Raw genomic sequence first — 17,185 nt, 5'->3', positions numbered from 1 at the left:
GGACTGGGGGACGGGGACGGGGGGGGGGGGAGTCGTGGCTCGCGAGCCAATGGGACGGAGGACGCCGGGATGGGCGGGCGGTGGCAGCCAATGGGCGGGCGCGTTCCGTGCCGGGGTGGGGCGTGGCGGCGGCCCGCGGCCGTGGCGGCGGGGCAGCCATGACGCGGAGCTGCTCGGCGCTGGGCTGTACCGCCCGCGACAACGGGCGGAGCCGGGAGCGCGGCATCTCCTTCCACCAGTGAGTGCGGCCGTCCCCCGCGGCGGCGTTCCGGGCCCCGCCCGGGCTTGGGGAGGGGGGCAGCGCCCGCCCTCGCCTCCCGCTCTCTCTCCGTCTGCCCCAGGTTCCCGGTGGACGCCGCGCAGCGCCGCGAGTGGATCCGCGCCGTGAACCGCGTGGACCCGCGGAGCCGCCAGGCCTGGCGGCCCGGCCCCGGGGCCATCCTCTGCTCGCGGCACTTCGCCGAGGCCGACTTCGAGCGCTACGGGCTGCGGCGGAAGCTGCGGCGGGGGGCCGTGCCCTCCCGCTTCCCCCACCCGGTGCGTGCGGCTGGGCGGCCGCGCTCCCCTCTCCCCGCCCCGAGCCGGGGCCGCGTCGGTGCGCGGTGACCTCCCCTCTCCCTTCCCCGCTAGGAGCCGCTGGGCGCCGGCCGGAGGAGCGGGCCCCCCGCCCGAGCCCTGAAGCAGCCTCTCCCCAGCCCCCTCGCCGGGGTCGCCGCCGGGGACCACAACTACAGCCTGAAGGGGCAGCAGGCAGCGGGCGGGGAGGCACGGCCGCCGCTGGAGCCGCCGCCGCCGCCGCCTCCTGCGGCCGGGAGGTGCTCCCGCGCGCACCGGCCCAGAACGGTGGCGAACATCCTCCAGGAGCTGGCGGAGAAGCAGCAGCTTTCTGAGGAAACCGTGAGTTCGCTGCAGGCCCAGTTCTCAGGTACTGCCGGGGGCGTTTGCTAAGGCAGAGGGCTTCAGGGTCTGCGCCCCCCTTCCCCGGGTTCCTGTAGCGTCAGTAATCCCCGATGGTTAGACTCCTAGGCCCGATGCTATAAGGCACTGGAATTTGTAGGTAGCCTACCGAGGCTTTGCAGTTTGTAGGTCTGGAATGCAACAACCAATTCTGCAGAGAATTAAAGTCGTCCTGAAAAACTCAGTTACTTGAGGCTGGCTACGGTGCTCGGGTCGGACCTGTAACCAAAGCTGTGAAATCGAACCGTGCCACCATTCAGCTGACAGATGACTCAAGGATGGAGCACATTTAAGTCAGAAAACCTTGTCTTTTGTGCTGTCCAGAGGCGAGCTCTGTTAACGTTAATAGTATAACCTGAAGAAGCCATTTCAAATTGCAGAGTCAACCGTAAGTTAATGGCTTTTCTCCTGTTAGGCAAATTTTTAAGCAGCACCCACACGTGAGACACAGTCTTTACTCAAAACTGTGGAATGGCATTAGATAAAAAGGGGAAAGACTTGTTGGGCACTCGGCCTCGGGCAGCGTGGTAGGGCATACACTCCCTGGCCACTGCCTGTCTCCAGGAAGACGAGACATGGTGATAGTATTGCTGAGCTGTATACATCACACCAGACTTCAGGACTACTGAGTGGTTCCAGAGGCCGCCCTGTTGCCTTGTATTCTGCAATGTGTTTGTACTATGCATTCCTGTTATGTTATCAGCTATTTATTTGCTTCACTAAAGCTGATCTCTTTTTTTTTTTTTTTTTTTAAGCAGATTTGCCTTGTGAGTTGCACAGCTGGAGGCAGATGGCAGAATACTCACCAGAAATGAGGCAATTTGCTTGTATTCTCCACCTCTACCATATTAAGGCCTATGATTATCTACGGAAGATTTTTCCCCTCCCTCATCCTTACAGCCTGACAAAGCAAGTTTTTATTCATTCATGCATTCTCAATGTTTTTCCAGGTACTCATGTTAGAAACAGTGTAACAGATCTGTCCTGAAACCATTCGGGGTAGTAGTTTTTCCCTGCTTTGCTTTAGTAACTGAAGCAGAGTGGGAAGCAAACGTCAAGAAATATTGACAGCCCTCATCTCAGAGAGCTGGTATGTGTTCATGCATATGAGTGACAGCATGAGAATAATACATTCCTCACATTAACAATTCTAGAGTAAGTGTGGAGTTTGCTAAGTATTCCCAGACGAGTACCGCTGTGAAGAAAGCTACATTTCAGGGCCTCAGCTGCTGTAGGGTCTGTAAATGTTTTTACTGTTCACTGGGGAGGAAGGAGGAATACAAAAAGCAGAGGTCCTTTACCACATTGGCACATGGTCTTGCCCTGTGATGTGGAGTGTAGGCTTGCGAGAGGGGATGGGTGAACTAAATAGTGGAAAGAAGGGCAAATACAAGTAAGGTCATCTAAAAAGCAGCAACAGGAGGCAGTGTTAAGGGAGCACCTGCAGTATTCCACCAACAGCAAAAAACAAGTGAGGAGTCACAGGCAGGAACAAGCATCAGTAGAGGAAATCAAAACCAATAGGACTATTGTCATGGTTTAAGCCCAGCCGGCAACAAAGCACCATGAAGCTGCTCGCTCACTCCTCTCCCCTCCCCAGTGGGATGGGGAGGAGGAAATACAAAGAAACACTCATACCTCAAGACAAGAATAGGGAGAGATCACTCACCAATTATGGTCATGGGCAAAAACCAGACTTGACTTGGGGAAAAAAAGAAAATCAATTTAATTTACCACCAATCAAATTGAAACAAGGCTAATGAGAAGTAAAACCAAACCTTAGAACACCTTCCCCCACCCGTCCCTCCTTCCCGACTCAACCCCACTCCCGGTTCTCTCCACCTCCTCCCCCCGGCGGCACAGTGGAACAGGGGATGGGGGTTGGGGTCAGTTCCCCACACCTTGTCTCTGCCGCTCCTTCCTCCTCAGGGGGAGGACTCCTCCCCTGCTCCACCTTGGAGTCCCTCCCATGGGAGACGGTCCTTCACAAACTTCTCCAACGTGACGGGGTGAGAAAAGAAACTCAGACTATGCATTAAGAAAAGCAGGGCTGCTTGCTTTATACTCTGTTTTAGCCTGCTCTGCAGCTCCAGACATGGCTGACCATGTCCTAAGTGGTCAAAGGTTCTGCCTGTTGCTTCAGTTTTCTCAGAATCACATCTAATAGCATCCTCCCTTTTTTTCCAGTTGGCTGTCTAATAATGAGGCTGCTGCAGGCTTCAGCAACGACATTTTTCTCCGCCTTCAGGAAAAGGTGGAGGGAGGGGAACAGGCCTACTGCTGCTGTGCCCTGATGGTGCAAGACATGTCCCTGCAGAAGCAGCAGGAGTGGGACCCACAGACCCAGCGCTTGACAGGCTTTGTTGACTTGGGAGCAGGCATACTCGATGCTGATGAAGCTCCGCTAGCCTCAGAAGCAATAATCCTCATGGCAGTTGGCATCTCAAGTCCCTGGACAGCTCCACTTGGCTACTTCTTTGTGAACAGCACAACCGGCCACTTAATTGCTCAGCTGCTTCGTCAGACTATCAATAAGCTGAACAACATTGGCATCACGGTGCTGGCTGTGACATCAGGCGCCACTGCTCATGGTGCTGAGACTGCCAGAGCTTTGGGGATCAGGATAGATCCTGAAAGCATTCAGTGCACTTTCCAGCATCCGCCCGGCTCTGCTCACAGTATCACATACTTCTTTGACATTTGCCATGTGCTCCAGCTGATAAGGAATGCTCTGCAGTGCTTCCAGAAGATAGAGTGGCTCAGTGACACTGTGCAGTGGCAGCATGTGGTGGAGCTGGCAGCTTTGCGGGAGCAGAGGGTATTAGAGCCAAGCAGTCGCAAGTCAGGTGGACCTGGGAGTAAGGAGAGTTACCACCTAAAGATTAACCTTGCTACCCTGTTGTTCAGCGAGGATGTTGCTGACGCACTGGAACACCTCCAGAAGCTGGGCCTGGCCTCATTCCAGAACTGCAGCGGTACCGTCAAGTTTGTGCGTTTGATGAGCCATCTGTGTGATGTATTTCATGGCAGTGGTCCCTATAGAAGGGGACTTAAGGAGCCTTTGCTAGCTGGAAATTACACCAAAATAACCCACCTCTTTAATGAGGCCAAGAGCTTCTTTGTCACCTTAACAGACTCTATGGGGAGATATGTTATTAAGAGCAAACGCAAACTAGGATTTTTGAGTTTCTTGCTCAATGCCGAAAGCCTCAAGTGGCTTTACACCAACTATGTGTGTCCAGAAGGCACTCCTTCCCACCATCTCCTGACCTACGCCTTCAGCCTTGACCCACTGGAGCTCTTTCTGAGGGCCCTCCAGCAAGCCTGCGGCAGCAATGGTAGCCCCACCTGCAGCGTGTTCCAGGCTGCTTATCATAAATTGCTAGCTAGCTGCAGCCTGGTGCCAGGCTCACCACACGGCGGTGGCTCAGGCAATACAAGCTCCTTGGACATATCCTTGTCTCGTAGGAGAGATCTGACCCTTGGCAGCGTTTGTGCTCAATATAACCCAGCTCGTGGGAGGACACTGGCAACAGAGTACCCCTATTGTGCAGGCCTTCTTTTGCATGGCTCTGCACTGAGTAACGCACTGACAGACCTATCACTGCATGCACAGAGCATCACCTGCACTGCGGGCTTCATTGCTGAGCAATTAGCCTTTGACTTGCAATGCGAGACTTGTCTTGCTTCCCTCTTTGACTCAGATGAGAGCAGGCTAAGATGTGGGTCAGTGCTCTATGTAAAAAAGTTAGGTGGAGTAAGTCTGCCCTCGGCAAGCGTGTACCACATAACAAGCATTTCGGAACAAGTCCTAAACCAGTATGGCAAAGTAGGAGACGACAATAAAAACACCAAGCTATGGCATTTGTTTCTAGAACAGAAAGTCTTCCAGGAGCTTCTGGGAGAAAGTCCCCTCTTCCCCACCCTCACGAACCATTTACTTGATGGGGAGTTGGGTGTCAACAATCACTACACAATCTTAGTAAAGGAAATAACACGATGCTACTTAAACATCAGAACAAACCATGCCAAACACCTGAACTTGAAATACCATTGTGGAAGGCACAGATTGAAGAGACTGAAGGGAAAACATTTGTCTCCATTGTCATTGGGTAACTGTCAGTCAAGCCAAACCCACACAGGGTCATGAGTGCTGTTCCAAGGATGGCTGACCCCTACTGAGGCTCAATGATGGCCATATCTAAGCAATACATGTGAGGAAGTGTGGTGTCTTCCCAAGATTTGGCTGGCAAAACTGGCCTTGATAAGCAGTGATGTGTTGGGCCACTGCAAGCCATCTGATCAGTTTGGCTAAGCAAAGCAAGGAAGTTCGTCTGATCCTGTGTTTCATCTAACAATCCTGCAAAGCAGCCACGTATTTCATGAGACTCGCGTGGCAGGTCAGGATGAGCAACAGTTGAAGGTGCCTGGGAAAGTGGTAGGAGACACTGCAACACATGCCCTGGAGGTGCTGGGTGGTTTAGTGCTGTGAGTGCTCTTGCCAGGAGAAAATTGATGCATCTTCCATGTGACTGGGGGATCACATGTCCTCGCAATCTGATTTCACCAAAGCAGATCTGCTTTAAAAAAGCTGGAGGCAAGAAAGCTTGCAGAGCTTTTACTTAAAAAAGAAAATAAAGATGTGAAAAGAAAATAGCACTCAAGTTGTACACAAGCTTTAATCTCCACTCCTACATGTCTCATCAAACAGCTAAACAGTCTAGATCCCCTGGAGGGGGGACTACAGTATCAAACTGTACCCCTAAAGGCCCACATTTTACAAGGAGGGCAGTGGATACTAAGCAGAGAAGGATGTTGTCCATGAAGGTGAGAGGGCAGCACTGAGGTTGTGACCAGGCTTCTTGTGCCCAGCAGCACCCAGGGGCACTGACACCCTCCTCTCTGGGCAGGAGCCCCAAGCACCAGCATATGGGGGTGCTGCAGCAGGGCAAGTGTTTCAGGTCCCATTAACTTGACCCCATCAGGTCACGCACTCAACCGTGCCACATGGCCCCATCCTCCCAGAGCTGGCATGTGTCCTGCAACCCAAGGCACCTTTTCAGGTGTTGTTTCTATTGATTACTTGAATCATAGGTTTGATGCCACCAAGTAGGACAGGATTCTTCAGTCAGTTAATTTCCATGGCAAGGAAGCTGCCTTGGTAGGCAGTGCTTTACGTGGAACAGTGAAGTTTGGCATAACTGCTGCTAAATGGCTTCCCTTTGCCATGCAGAACAGCAGTTGCATCCATAGAGATGGAGGGCAACTATTTCCCACAAAACTCTGGCCGTTCAGTTACTTTTGATCTGCATGTTGGAGATGGGATGAAAAATGGTGATCCACTGTGTTCTAGGGCAGGAATAATGTTCAAGGTGCCATTTTGCCTACCAGCGACTTGACAAAACTGTCCCTGGTCAGTTTGGGCTCTTCCTCTTCCCCTTAGTCCTACTCACTCATGGTGGGAGCAGAGCTGCTGCATTCAATTCCTCAAGCTCTGCTTTGAGATCAGCAGCACAACTTCACATGTTCTCTTGGGAGTAGCAAACCAAAACCTCTAGACTTTTTCCAGTCCAATTACCTAAGCAAAAAGCCATGTTGAAGGCATCACTTTCATGGAGCCATTCCAGCTACAAGAGACTCTGCAGGTAACTATTTCCCTCCCATATATATGTGATTTTTAGGAAAACTGGCAAAATGCTGCTGAAATGCCAGCGGTAGATTGGTTGCACTCGTGTAATGTAACATTTGCATTGCCTAAACCTCCAGCTCCAATATGAGCTGAGCCATAGGGAACAGGCACTTCCTCACTGCAATTTTTTTGGCTGAATATAAGGCTGCTTCCACTTCCTGTTTACATCTGAGGGATCCTTGTCTTGCTTGATTCATACTGCACTGCCTCCTGAACAGAAAGCTCTTGCACAAAGATGCACATGAGCTCCTGGCTGCTGGGGTGAAGTTGTGAACATGGCAGGCATGCTGCACACAGGGCTTCCCCACCTCTGAATTTCTCATGGGTTTTGCACAGTTGCTGCCAATCGGTGAACTGAGCCGGAGACTGCTGCACAGATAAGCTGACTTAAGGCTTCGTGCATTCCTGTGGCTGACCTGCCTGTATCCATGACCACCATAGTTCACACATCCTTTTGTAATTCACTGAAATGTTGATGACAGATGTTTTCAAGAGATGTTGAGGTATAGGACTTGGTAGGATGGCATTTGAGCAAAAGCACATTATTAGATAAAAGTGTGGCAGTTATCTAGTTTACAAAGCTATCAAGTATTGTAAGAAAGCTTGACAAGTCTTTCAGGAACCCTGTACCAATTGCCATTATTTTCCAAAAATACAGACCTGCTGTTGTCCACAACAGATACTGCTGGCTGTACTCACACCACAGGAACTATCAGGTTTCAGTGGAATTTTCCAGCATTCATAACTCCACAACTGCAACCAAGTGATTTTCTGCACCACTCCTTTTCCCACTGTGTCTTTTGGACACTATTTTCTCTTCTCAGCAACTCCTTGCTCAGATGTTCACCATCTCTCTCTGATCTTGCTAGCATACAAATACACCCCTCAGTCACTTTGAGCACCTCATTCCTTCTCATAGTCCTCTACTGCAGCCTAACATAAGAGACAGCCTTCTCTCACGGCAGCTGGTGTGCTAGGGGGGGAAAAGCTTACCCCAGTAACATCTTCTGTTCGCTCAACATCCTAACAAGACTCCTAAGACTCCCTAAGCATTGATCGTATAGTATATTTATCAAGCTGCTAAAAGCTGAACATAGAAAGTGGATGCACAACCCCCCACCCTCAGGTTTTACTTTGCAGAAACAAACCACAAGCTCTCTTAACTGACTTGTATTCCTTAATGCAACCAACTAATACAGCTTTGCAAGAGTTGCTCACAAACCTCCTCCCCAAGAGAGACAGAAACAGACACAAATGCCACCAGAAACCAGTGCATTGCATCCTGCTAACAATCAGTCTAAGGGTCTCAACAAAGTTTTGCCCAGGGTCTTCAGGGAGCTCTGTGTAGCACCCTGCCGTCTTCAAGGCTGCTGCAGAATGGCCTTGCACATTTTTCTGCTCAGTCTGAGCCTAACTCTTGTCCAGCCAGTGCATGTGAAAAAACTGTGCTTTCTCATTAAACAGTTTAAAAGAAATTGAGAAATTTCTCAACTATCTGGTGCTGGCTTGGTTGACACATTTTGGCCCTTTATGAATTGTGCCACAATGTGGCATGAATTGCTATGCATGAATGACAGTACGCCAGTAACCACAGGTTTATCTCTGGTAGGATTCAAATCTCATACTGAAGATCCAGGCCAGTACTTTCATCAGAAGTGGGCCTAGTGTTAACAGTTTATTTTGATATTTCAATGAAAATCTTCTGTGTATATTTGTCAGTGTTGAAGGAAAGGAGTGCAAAAAAATATCATATTTACAGAATAGTATAAATGTTTATTTTTCTTTGTGATTTATCTGACTGTTTTATTTGTACAATATAGAAAATTGTATCCTTTGAATAGGTCTAGTAAATATAAATTTAATTTTTCTACTTTCAGATGTAAACAGAACTAGAAAATGAACTCTTGCCCCATTCCCAATTATTTTCATGTAACTGGATGAACTTGACTGTAAATCTTGTCCAGCAGTTTGATGCAAATGGCTAAGGAAGTACAAAAACCAATTCACACATTCTACACCAGGGAAAGTGGAGAGAGGAATCCAAGCTTAATATTTGAGAAAGCTTGTTCAAAACAAAATAGAAGAACTAAGAGCATTTGATTGCACCTTCAAAGTCTTTACAAGCAAAATATTCTCAAGCAATGCCATCATACATAATTACAACTGTAATCTAAATTTCACAAGTGTTTTTGCACACTGTATATAAATACACATCACAAAAGGTGCAATTTAGAGTAAGACATGGAATATATACAAAATTAACATGGATTGAAGTCTAAACAAAAGGCATATTGCAATCTGTTTGAAAAATAACATAAGTAGGTATTACTTTATTCACTTACACTAATTTACATTTATACAAATCTTACTGGGCATACTGTATTAGGTCACTAGAAGTAAACTGAATATCTGCACTATCTACATGTAAAGTTACTGCACTGATTTTTTAGTAAACCCAAGCCCTAATTATGAAGAAAAATGGTATTTACTTACACAAGAGGTGGATTCCCTTTTCAGAGATTTGCACAAACATATTTGCTATTTATCCTCAGGGAGACATTAATAGCAGACAGAGCCCTTCTGATGGTGACTAGCAGGTCAAACCTTGTATGAAATGGCCACTCAACAGGCCCACCACTGCTGCTGGCCAACTCCCAGGCCCTTTGTGCCCCCAAGGTATTTCAAGGAGAAGCCAGAGAAGGGTCAAGGAGAAAGGGCCTTCTGCTCGGTGCACAGGACCGTGGGGTGAAGACAGGAGTGGAAGCATCCTCCCATTGTACTGCCATCACACATGTAGGCACTTAGCTCTGCTGCTGGTTTGCCTAGCCCCTACCTTTCACCAGCCTGGCCATGCTAGAAAACCTGGAGGAAGAGCTCTGCTGCATGTATTTACAGCTTTATGTGAGGAATACAAAATCCCTTTTGGAAAAATCTAGCTACTTCAGGGTGCAGTGAGATAGGTAATAAAAATGCCTGTGATGAAACACGGTTATTGATGTTCATGGTAGGTAAGTAACCTACCAGGTTAATTTTGCAAATGTGTTCCACTATCAGAAATGTGATCCGAGATTGCCTATAACAAATACTGAAAAAAAAAAAAATCCCCTGCCCTAGTCGATACACAGCTATAGCTGATTCCCCCTGCCCCCCTTTGTGTAAAAGGATCCGTGCATCTGATTTGGTGGCAATCCTGATTCTGTGCTAGCATCCTCTCTGATCACAGCTCTCACAGTCATTCTAAACAACACTAAAAAAACCTTACGCCAAGTAAATTGCCAACATACAGAGAAGCGGCATCCTGAAGACCCACAGCCAGGCTGAACATGATCCCTACCTGAGTTTGCAAGTCGATTCGGATGCAGATTGTCTCGAGTCCTCATTAAGACAACTGTGGTTCCACTGTCTCCCATGATCTTAGCTTCTCAGACTTAAACAATTTTCAAGGGTTACAGCTCAATCCTAGAAAACACAATGGACTGCACAGTCCTACCTCCAGTGACGGATGAGGCTGCTGCAGACTTCTGAAAAACCAAGCTTCACCTAAGCAACAACATCCATCTGCTGCACACTTAGGTAACACTGTACATGGGGCAGACAGTCCAGCATTGTGGCACGGCTGCCCTTCCTCACTTCTGAGAACAGGCCACTGTCTTAGCCTTCAAATTCCAGCTTAAGAAACATCTGAGCTCTCAGCTACATTCCTATCAAAAAATTCCCATTAATTCCATTTGCCTCTAAGCTCCTTGGGCCTCGCTCCAGTGAGATTCTCCACCACTTACCCAATGCCAGATCTGCAAGGAACCCCTCTGTATTATTGCCTGGCTATTTCACAGTGCTCCATGCACTAAAGTAACATGCTGTGTCAGGTTCTAAATACAGGTACTACCTTCCACTTGGATGCTTATTTTTACAGACTTCCTTTCAGAACTATCTTGGATACACTGATACCTCCTTATTATGGGCCTGTCACCCAAAGCATCACCTGGCTGTTGACATCACCTGTGTTTTCCTGTATGCACAAAGTGATGCAACTCCATACAATGTAAATAATATATATTATAATAATTTATATATGCCCTTCAGGCAATTATTCTGGGGGAAAGGGGAGAACACACCTAATTTTTAAGAAACCCAAGGTAAAAGCTGTACATAGGGAAGAAGAATTGGCCTTTAGGCATTGTCTTAAGTAGACTAGGATTTAGCTAAGATTTAAAAGGCTCTACATCTTGTTATAAAAGATTTTCTTGTTTCAATCTTACACAGGTCAATTTACAACAAGCACCAAATTAACAAATATTATTAAATCCTCTATGCCGAACCAAAGTGTCCCTGTGCCTTAAGTGTTCTGTTCAGTCCGCTTCGTTGTGGCTCATGTGCATGAGTCAGCAGTTCATGGCACAAGTGTCACTTTTGGACTTCCCTGCAGAGTTAATAACTCTCATCAAACAGCGTCCAAACTCCTCCAGGATCATGCGCTCTGCTGCAGCTTTTGACTTGCCCATCTTCTCCGCTTGCTCTGCCTGGGCAAGAAGGCATTCGCAGGTTGCATCAGCTACCTCCTTGGTTACAAACGTAAAGGGCAGCCTGAAACAAAGAGAGATCTACTCACTCTCAGCAAAACCACACAATGCACGTAACTCCAGGGCTGGGCAACTTTTTCGTACAAGGACTGATGACATTTCATCTCTCATTGCTTCCAAGAGCCTTTAGACAACCAACAGGGAGTGAATAAGCCACAGTTACAACCAAATGAACTCATGGGCCATTGTGCTGTGGTGCCTGCCTCCACTGATGTACATTTTGATATAGACTTTGAAATGCCCAGGTACACAGAACAATTCTCCAGCTTTTACTATAACGGCAGCTCAAAGATTACACCCTGTCAGTAAACAGGACGCTTGTACTTCATGCTTTCTGTGAGCACATGGGCAACCACGAGAAGACAACGCTTAGTTACGTGCTTGAACACAGCTAACACTCAAAGATGACACACATGATGACCTGTCACATCAGAAAAAAACCCACACATTAGAAGCAACTGAAACCAGGTGTTGCATTAACTTACTTCCCGCCACCACTGCTGAGTGCTGGTGTTGGCCTTGTCAGGAGATCTGAGATCTGGGAAGATAACTTGGTCTTTGCAGCGGTCTGCTGCTGGACCCTAACTTCTGCAGCATCTGCTAAATGCATCAATGTCTTTCGCTCTGGGCTTTCTTCAAAATTTTTACAGCCAATGCATTTGCATATGGAAGAACACATGATTTTTGCCTGAAAGAAACAAACAAAACATGTGAAACCTGTTGCAACCTTGACTCCCTTTATGACAAGCCACAACGAAAAGGAGATCTTGTTTTAATCTCTTACCAATTAGCCACTCTAAATCCTCACCTCAAACTGAGATGCCTTCCCAGAATGTATACTTGAATCAAATGCAAATCAATGGTTTCCCACTCATCGCTTTCTTAAACAACCTACTGTTTCCAGTGGAATATAGGCTGTTGAGTTATGAGAGAGGTCACTCTGCCACTGTCTCTACATCGAGACTGATCTGTTAGCTGACACAACTTTTGCTTTTGTCTTCCACAGACATGTTCTATCCCACAGCATCTGTGGGATGCTGCTTCAACTCCTCTTAGGGACTTGGTGCAGTAGATTTCTTTAGGAAATACTGCTCTTCAGTAAAGTACAAACCCAAACCTGAGTTCAAAGTTGCTACATGGTTTAAAATGAAACTTACACAACAGAAGTGATCGATTTTGCCACATACATGGCTTTCTACATGCAAACTGCTGAAAGAAGAGATAACATTACAGCAATAGAAAACATTATAGCAATACAAAAAAGAGACAAAGCAAATCAGAGAAGTCACAGCACTAAACAGAAAAAGCCAGTATCTTCAAGATGAAATAATGCTTCGTACCTCATAACATTCGCAGTAGTTTTTGAGACATCCCGAGCGTTTACAGTTACACCCTTTGCTGTGTCTCCGATCTGATTCTCCTTCCTTTCCTTTCCCTATTTTGGGCTTGAAGGCTTCAGGGTTTCTGTCAAGGCAGGCCTGTCAATGCAGACCCAAAGGGTCAGTCACTGCATGCGGGGAGCAGAATTCAGAGGTGCAATAAAAGAACTTAAGCCTTGCACGTGGGAAGAGATCAGAGCATTATACACCCACTCTGCCCCACACCATAGCTTCAGAAGACACAAGCTAAATGGCTTTCATCCCAGGGGCAGGGGAAGAGGCCCCTCACCTTTATTGCTTTTTGCCTATCATTTTCATGGTCCAAGTTGTTATAACAATTTGTACAGTTGCAGTTATTGCAGAATTCGCCATTTGCAAAACAATCACAATACCTGAAACAGAAGATGCAGAAGGCATTTGTAAACATGACCATTACATTGGTGTTAGTACTGATGACAGTAGCAGAAGTTCCTAGTCTGGTGATATGCACATGCACCAATAAGGATAAGGGTCATCCTATGTTCAACTCCACATGTAGAAGTAGTATCAGCCTCATTGCAAGGCCTAAATCCTCTAGCGCAGGTCTAGTTTTTGTCTAAAGACACAGGTATAGCTCAAGGGTGTCCACCTGAGCTGATGTTCACATAGCACAGGTCCCCATAGCAGCAAGAGAAGCTAATCAGACTTTTTTCTAGGGTAACTCCTGGGTGGCTGACCCATATATTGAGGGCCATCCTGCTGCAGCCACCTCATAACAAGTTCCTGACCCAGCCAGTTAAGTCAGCATTCAGGAGCTCTCATACAGCCAAAACAAAAGGCAAGCGATTGGAGTAATCAACAGACAAACTGACTAACACAGCAATGAGCCTTTTTTTGTTAATTTTGCCCATAAACTGTTTGCAGCTCTTAACTGAGGCAGAGTTCACCAAAGCCGGGATGGAAGAATAGAAAAGAAATAACAAGTGGTACACCTCATAGGCTTTGAAGCACAGGTAACTAGGGAAAGGATCCGAACGAGGATAAAGCTGTAGAGACTTTTTTAAGGGACAAGTATGCGAATAAAAAGCAGCAAATCATTGACAGGAAAAGCCAATCACATTGCCATGCCCCTTATGTACCTCTGCTACCTCCCACCAAAAACAAGATCTCACCAGCCCACAGATCTGATACACCACATACATCCCCAGCACAAACATGACTTTGGGCCATGACGAACTCTGGCACATTTCAATGCTTCCAGTACCACCTCCAGCTATAGCTGATGGAAACTGCTGATCCTCTTCAGTTGCTTTTCAAATGTTGCTGGGAGCATATGTTCATATTTAGGAACCTAAACCCTTTTCAAAACTGGCTTCCTGTGGCGTGCCCAGGGTAACACTACAAGAAGAGGATCAGGGTTGCCCTGGAGTCCACTTCAATCCTTTATCTGGTTGAACTGCATTTTGGTGACATTTTGGTGACTCCTGAATGGTCCCAGGGACAAACTACATCAAAAGCTTTTACAACCTGTAATAGCTCTCTTTTCTGTCCTGTTTAAAATTCAGTAGTAGAATGGTCCTGGTTTCTAAAACAAACAGCACCAGCATCAACCCAGAGCATCAGTAAGCAAATAACTTCTCTGAGTTCTCTTCTTTGTAGAATAGGCTATGTGCCTACCTTCAACATTCATTTGGGAAAAAGCAGCTCCCCTTCCAGACAGTAAAAGGTTTTACTAGTGAGAAGGCACCTTTGCCAGAGTGAATTAGCCATTTGGTCTGCACCTATGCCTAGCCACTTAAAGATGTAAATACAGTCATTTACAAGAAAAGTTTGTTTCCAAACAGCATTCTGAAGGTGCAAAGCATCACTAGTAATGCCATTATTCTCCCATAATTCCTAGAGCATTCAGGTGCCAAAGACTAAAATAAGTGGAAACCCCTAGGCACCTAACATATATCTGGCACTATGAAGTCAGTCATGTATGTTGTAAAACATCTGAGAAAACAGCTACACATCTCCTGCTTACCCTGTCTTCTGAACAACAGACAATTTTGTGGCTAGGAAGCACAGAGCACACCTCCTCACATAGAGGTGGGATGTATCACGTGAAAAAAACCCCAAGCTGGAAAGTTTAAACAAACTTAACTTGGGTTCAGATACTGTTGCACCACTTTCCCTTTGAATAGCACATGACCCATTTCCTCTTCATTGTCTAGAATTCAGGGAACCACAGATTAATTTCAGTATCTCCTGTTATTGCCCCAAAATCAGTAAACTGACTTTGCCTCAAGTTAAAGAAACTTAGCATCTCCTCAACTTAAAATGCTTTTATGTCAAATTCTTCCAACGACACTGAATGGAATAGCAAAATATCTCATGAGGATGAGAAAGACTCAGACCTGTCAGTGAAGAATCACTTGTCTATTCAGACATTTAAGAAAAGATACACAGCCCAATTTTTCTGAAGTACTTGATACAGCATGGTATTACTGGTGTGCTTCACCAAAGTATAGTAGATGCCTACTGATGATACCCTGGGATGTCATTTCACTCATAGCAACACCACCACAACTGCAGCTGCTGATTGGAATTGGCTCCACCATGCAACAAGGCTTCAAAGTTAGAAATTTATAAAATGTTAGGGTCCATATAGCTCACAGGAGTTGCAAAATTACACAGGCACTGCAACATCTCCACCAATATCAACAGCAACCTTAAACTGGCATCTAGACATAACATTTCTGATATACTTAAAAACATTATATTCTGATACTTGGCATAAATTTGTGATGTCAAAAATAAGGCTAAAAAAAACTAAAACAAGCTGTACTTACAATTTCAAACATAGAGACTTAGTACAATTGCAAGGCTTCCTGGGGCGGTTTGCAGATTCAGAAGGAATTATTCTGGGGGGGGCAAAAAAAGTGCATTTATATACGCGCACGCTGTTTTATCAGTTTCTTCCTATTTTAAATTCAAGTAAATAGCTCCTAATAAAAACTTTGAAAAAAATCTTTATATTCCCCTTGCATTATGTTTTTGGCTGACTGTGTTCAAGTAACTATTATATATAATGCCTTTATATAGTGTCTTTCCAACCCAGAAAGTTGAGTTATTTGCTGCAAATCTGGCTGCATGCCTAAAGTAGAAATGAGGCTTAAAGCTAGAGGAAGCATAACTGAAAACTGGAATCAGGGAAAACTTCCCCAGAACCCCTCTACATGCAGAGGGACTAGATCCAACCAAGGTTCACACAACACGATTGTGCCTTTCCTTTTGTTCTAGTTAGAATTAATTAAAAACAAACAAACAAACAAACAACAAAAACCAAGCTCTGGAATAATGGGAAAGCAAGCCAACGGTATTCAGTTTATAGGTAAATTTTATACCAGACACAGTCTTTAACTGCTCTTGAAACTCAGATTTTAGTCACTAATCACTTTTGATGAGATTCATTCCATGCCTATCCAGCAATTTCTGCACGCAATGCCAGGGAGATTAAATCAAACCTATTTGTTTGAATAGCTGCATCTGGATTTGGGATTAGATTACATCAATTGAGGTTGCAGCAACAAAAAGCACCTTGGCATTTACAATTTCAAGCAAACAATAACACAAAAGGGCTGTGCAGAACAGCTAAGCCTGCTGGATTGGCAAAGGGAAAATAATATGTGTTAGCCATTATTTTCATCCTTAAAGGAAAAATACAAGACTGAAAAAACCCTCAAATCCTCCTATCAGGATCCATTTTGGGCTTTACTTCCATTTTGCTGTTCAGCTGGATTTCTACATATGCTAATTAAGCATCTAGTTCTTATATTGTCCAGCACCTCTTTTCACCAATGTCAAGAAATAGTTGAGGTCTGTACCTCCCAGGTGCTGATGCAAAATGAAGAATGAGCAACAGGGAGCTTTCAGGTCAACTTCCTGCTACATGAGTTCAAAAAACAGAAAGGAAAACACAGCTTTGATCAAGAGACTGGCTCAATTGTCAGACAGATACATGTCCTTCAGTCAGAGGTAATAACCACACCACAGTATACTTGGTTTTCTTGGAAAATCCCCCAAACCAAACTCAGCTCCCACCCTTCCTTATAATGGGACTGAAAGAAGATGCTCATTCAGCAGGCTATACTACAGGTTTGGTTTATTTGTTTTGGTTTGTTTTTTATTTTTTGCAAAACACTCACCCATTGAATGGTAGCCGTGCTTGGGACTGGATACTAGATGTCCCTGTAAAGCCAGTGTTGCTTGCTATAGATACATATGATGATTGTTGTAGCTAACAAAACAAAAAGGTTAATGCATAAAATAAATTAGAGTATACACAGAGGATGTGTAGGTAGTTTTAATTAGCTTTCCAGATATTGTTATAAAAATAATATGCTTGCAAGCAGTTTTAGACATTTGTAGAACTTGGACCAGGCAGCAGCCTCCGGTCCCAATACTTAGCATGAAAAATATTTCAGATAGTATTTTTGTTCTCTATTACAGTGTCTACATCCATACAGATAATACAGAGACTACACACAGAAATGTTCAGACCACAAACAGTTCCAGCTCTTAAAAAGATGCTCATTTCCCCCCTTCTTTTCCTAAGC

General features: G+C 45.7%; 2 protein-coding genes across 5 annotated transcripts in view; one reads left to right on the top strand and one right to left on the bottom strand.

Moving 5' to 3' along the window:
- Positions 1 to 115: 115 nt before the first annotated feature.
- On the top strand, positions 116 to 8,328 carry THAP9 (THAP domain containing 9). Its single transcript, XM_049815235.1, has 5 exons — positions 116 to 238; positions 342 to 537; positions 631 to 925; positions 1,716 to 1,866; positions 3,145 to 8,328. The coding sequence occupies exons 1-5, from the start codon at positions 159 to 161 to the stop codon at positions 5,105 to 5,107; spliced, it is 2,685 nt and encodes an 894-aa protein (XP_049671192.1). The 5' UTR covers positions 116 to 158; the 3' UTR covers positions 5,108 to 8,328.
- A 70-nt stretch (positions 8,329 to 8,398) lies between these two features.
- The window catches only part of LIN54 (lin-54 DREAM MuvB core complex component), a 40,738-nt gene continuing 31,951 nt past the window's right edge, over positions 8,399 to 17,185 (bottom strand). For all 4 annotated transcript variants that reach the window (XM_049815238.1, XM_049815239.1, XM_049815236.1 and 1 more), the window contains 6 exons: positions 16,775 to 16,866; positions 15,419 to 15,490; positions 12,895 to 12,997; positions 12,567 to 12,704; positions 11,712 to 11,914; positions 8,399 to 11,230 (listed from right to left, as the gene is read on the bottom strand). In XM_049815238.1, the coding sequence (XP_049671195.1) occupies positions 11,029 to 11,230; positions 11,712 to 11,914; positions 12,567 to 12,704; positions 12,895 to 12,997; positions 15,419 to 15,490; positions 16,775 to 16,866 (810 nt within the window). In that variant the 3' untranslated portion in view covers positions 8,399 to 11,028. The remainder of the gene's footprint in view (positions 11,231 to 11,711; positions 11,915 to 12,566; positions 12,705 to 12,894; positions 12,998 to 15,418; positions 15,491 to 16,774; positions 16,867 to 17,185) is intronic.

The sequence above is a fragment of the Accipiter gentilis genome, chromosome 12 (genome assembly GCF_929443795.1).
Source record: "Accipiter gentilis chromosome 12, bAccGen1.1, whole genome shotgun sequence".
NCBI classification, from domain to species: domain Eukaryota; kingdom Metazoa; phylum Chordata; class Aves; order Accipitriformes; family Accipitridae; genus Astur; species Astur gentilis.
This window is presented reverse-complemented; position numbering and strand designations above follow the sequence as displayed.

Excerpts from the sequence above, each read along its gene's own strand:
- THAP9 (XM_049815235.1), top strand. The coding sequence starts at position 159 with ATGACGCGGAGCTGCTCGGCGCTGGGCTGTACCGCCCGCGACAACGGG. Across the intron at positions 239-341 it reads CGCGGCATCTCCTTCCACCA|GTTCCCGGTGGACGCCGCGC; the intron begins GTGAGTGCGGCC and ends CGTCTGCCCCAG. Across the intron at positions 1,867-3,144 it reads CATCCTTACAGCCTGACAAA|TTGGCTGTCTAATAATGAGG; the intron begins GCAAGTTTTTAT and ends CTTTTTTTCCAG.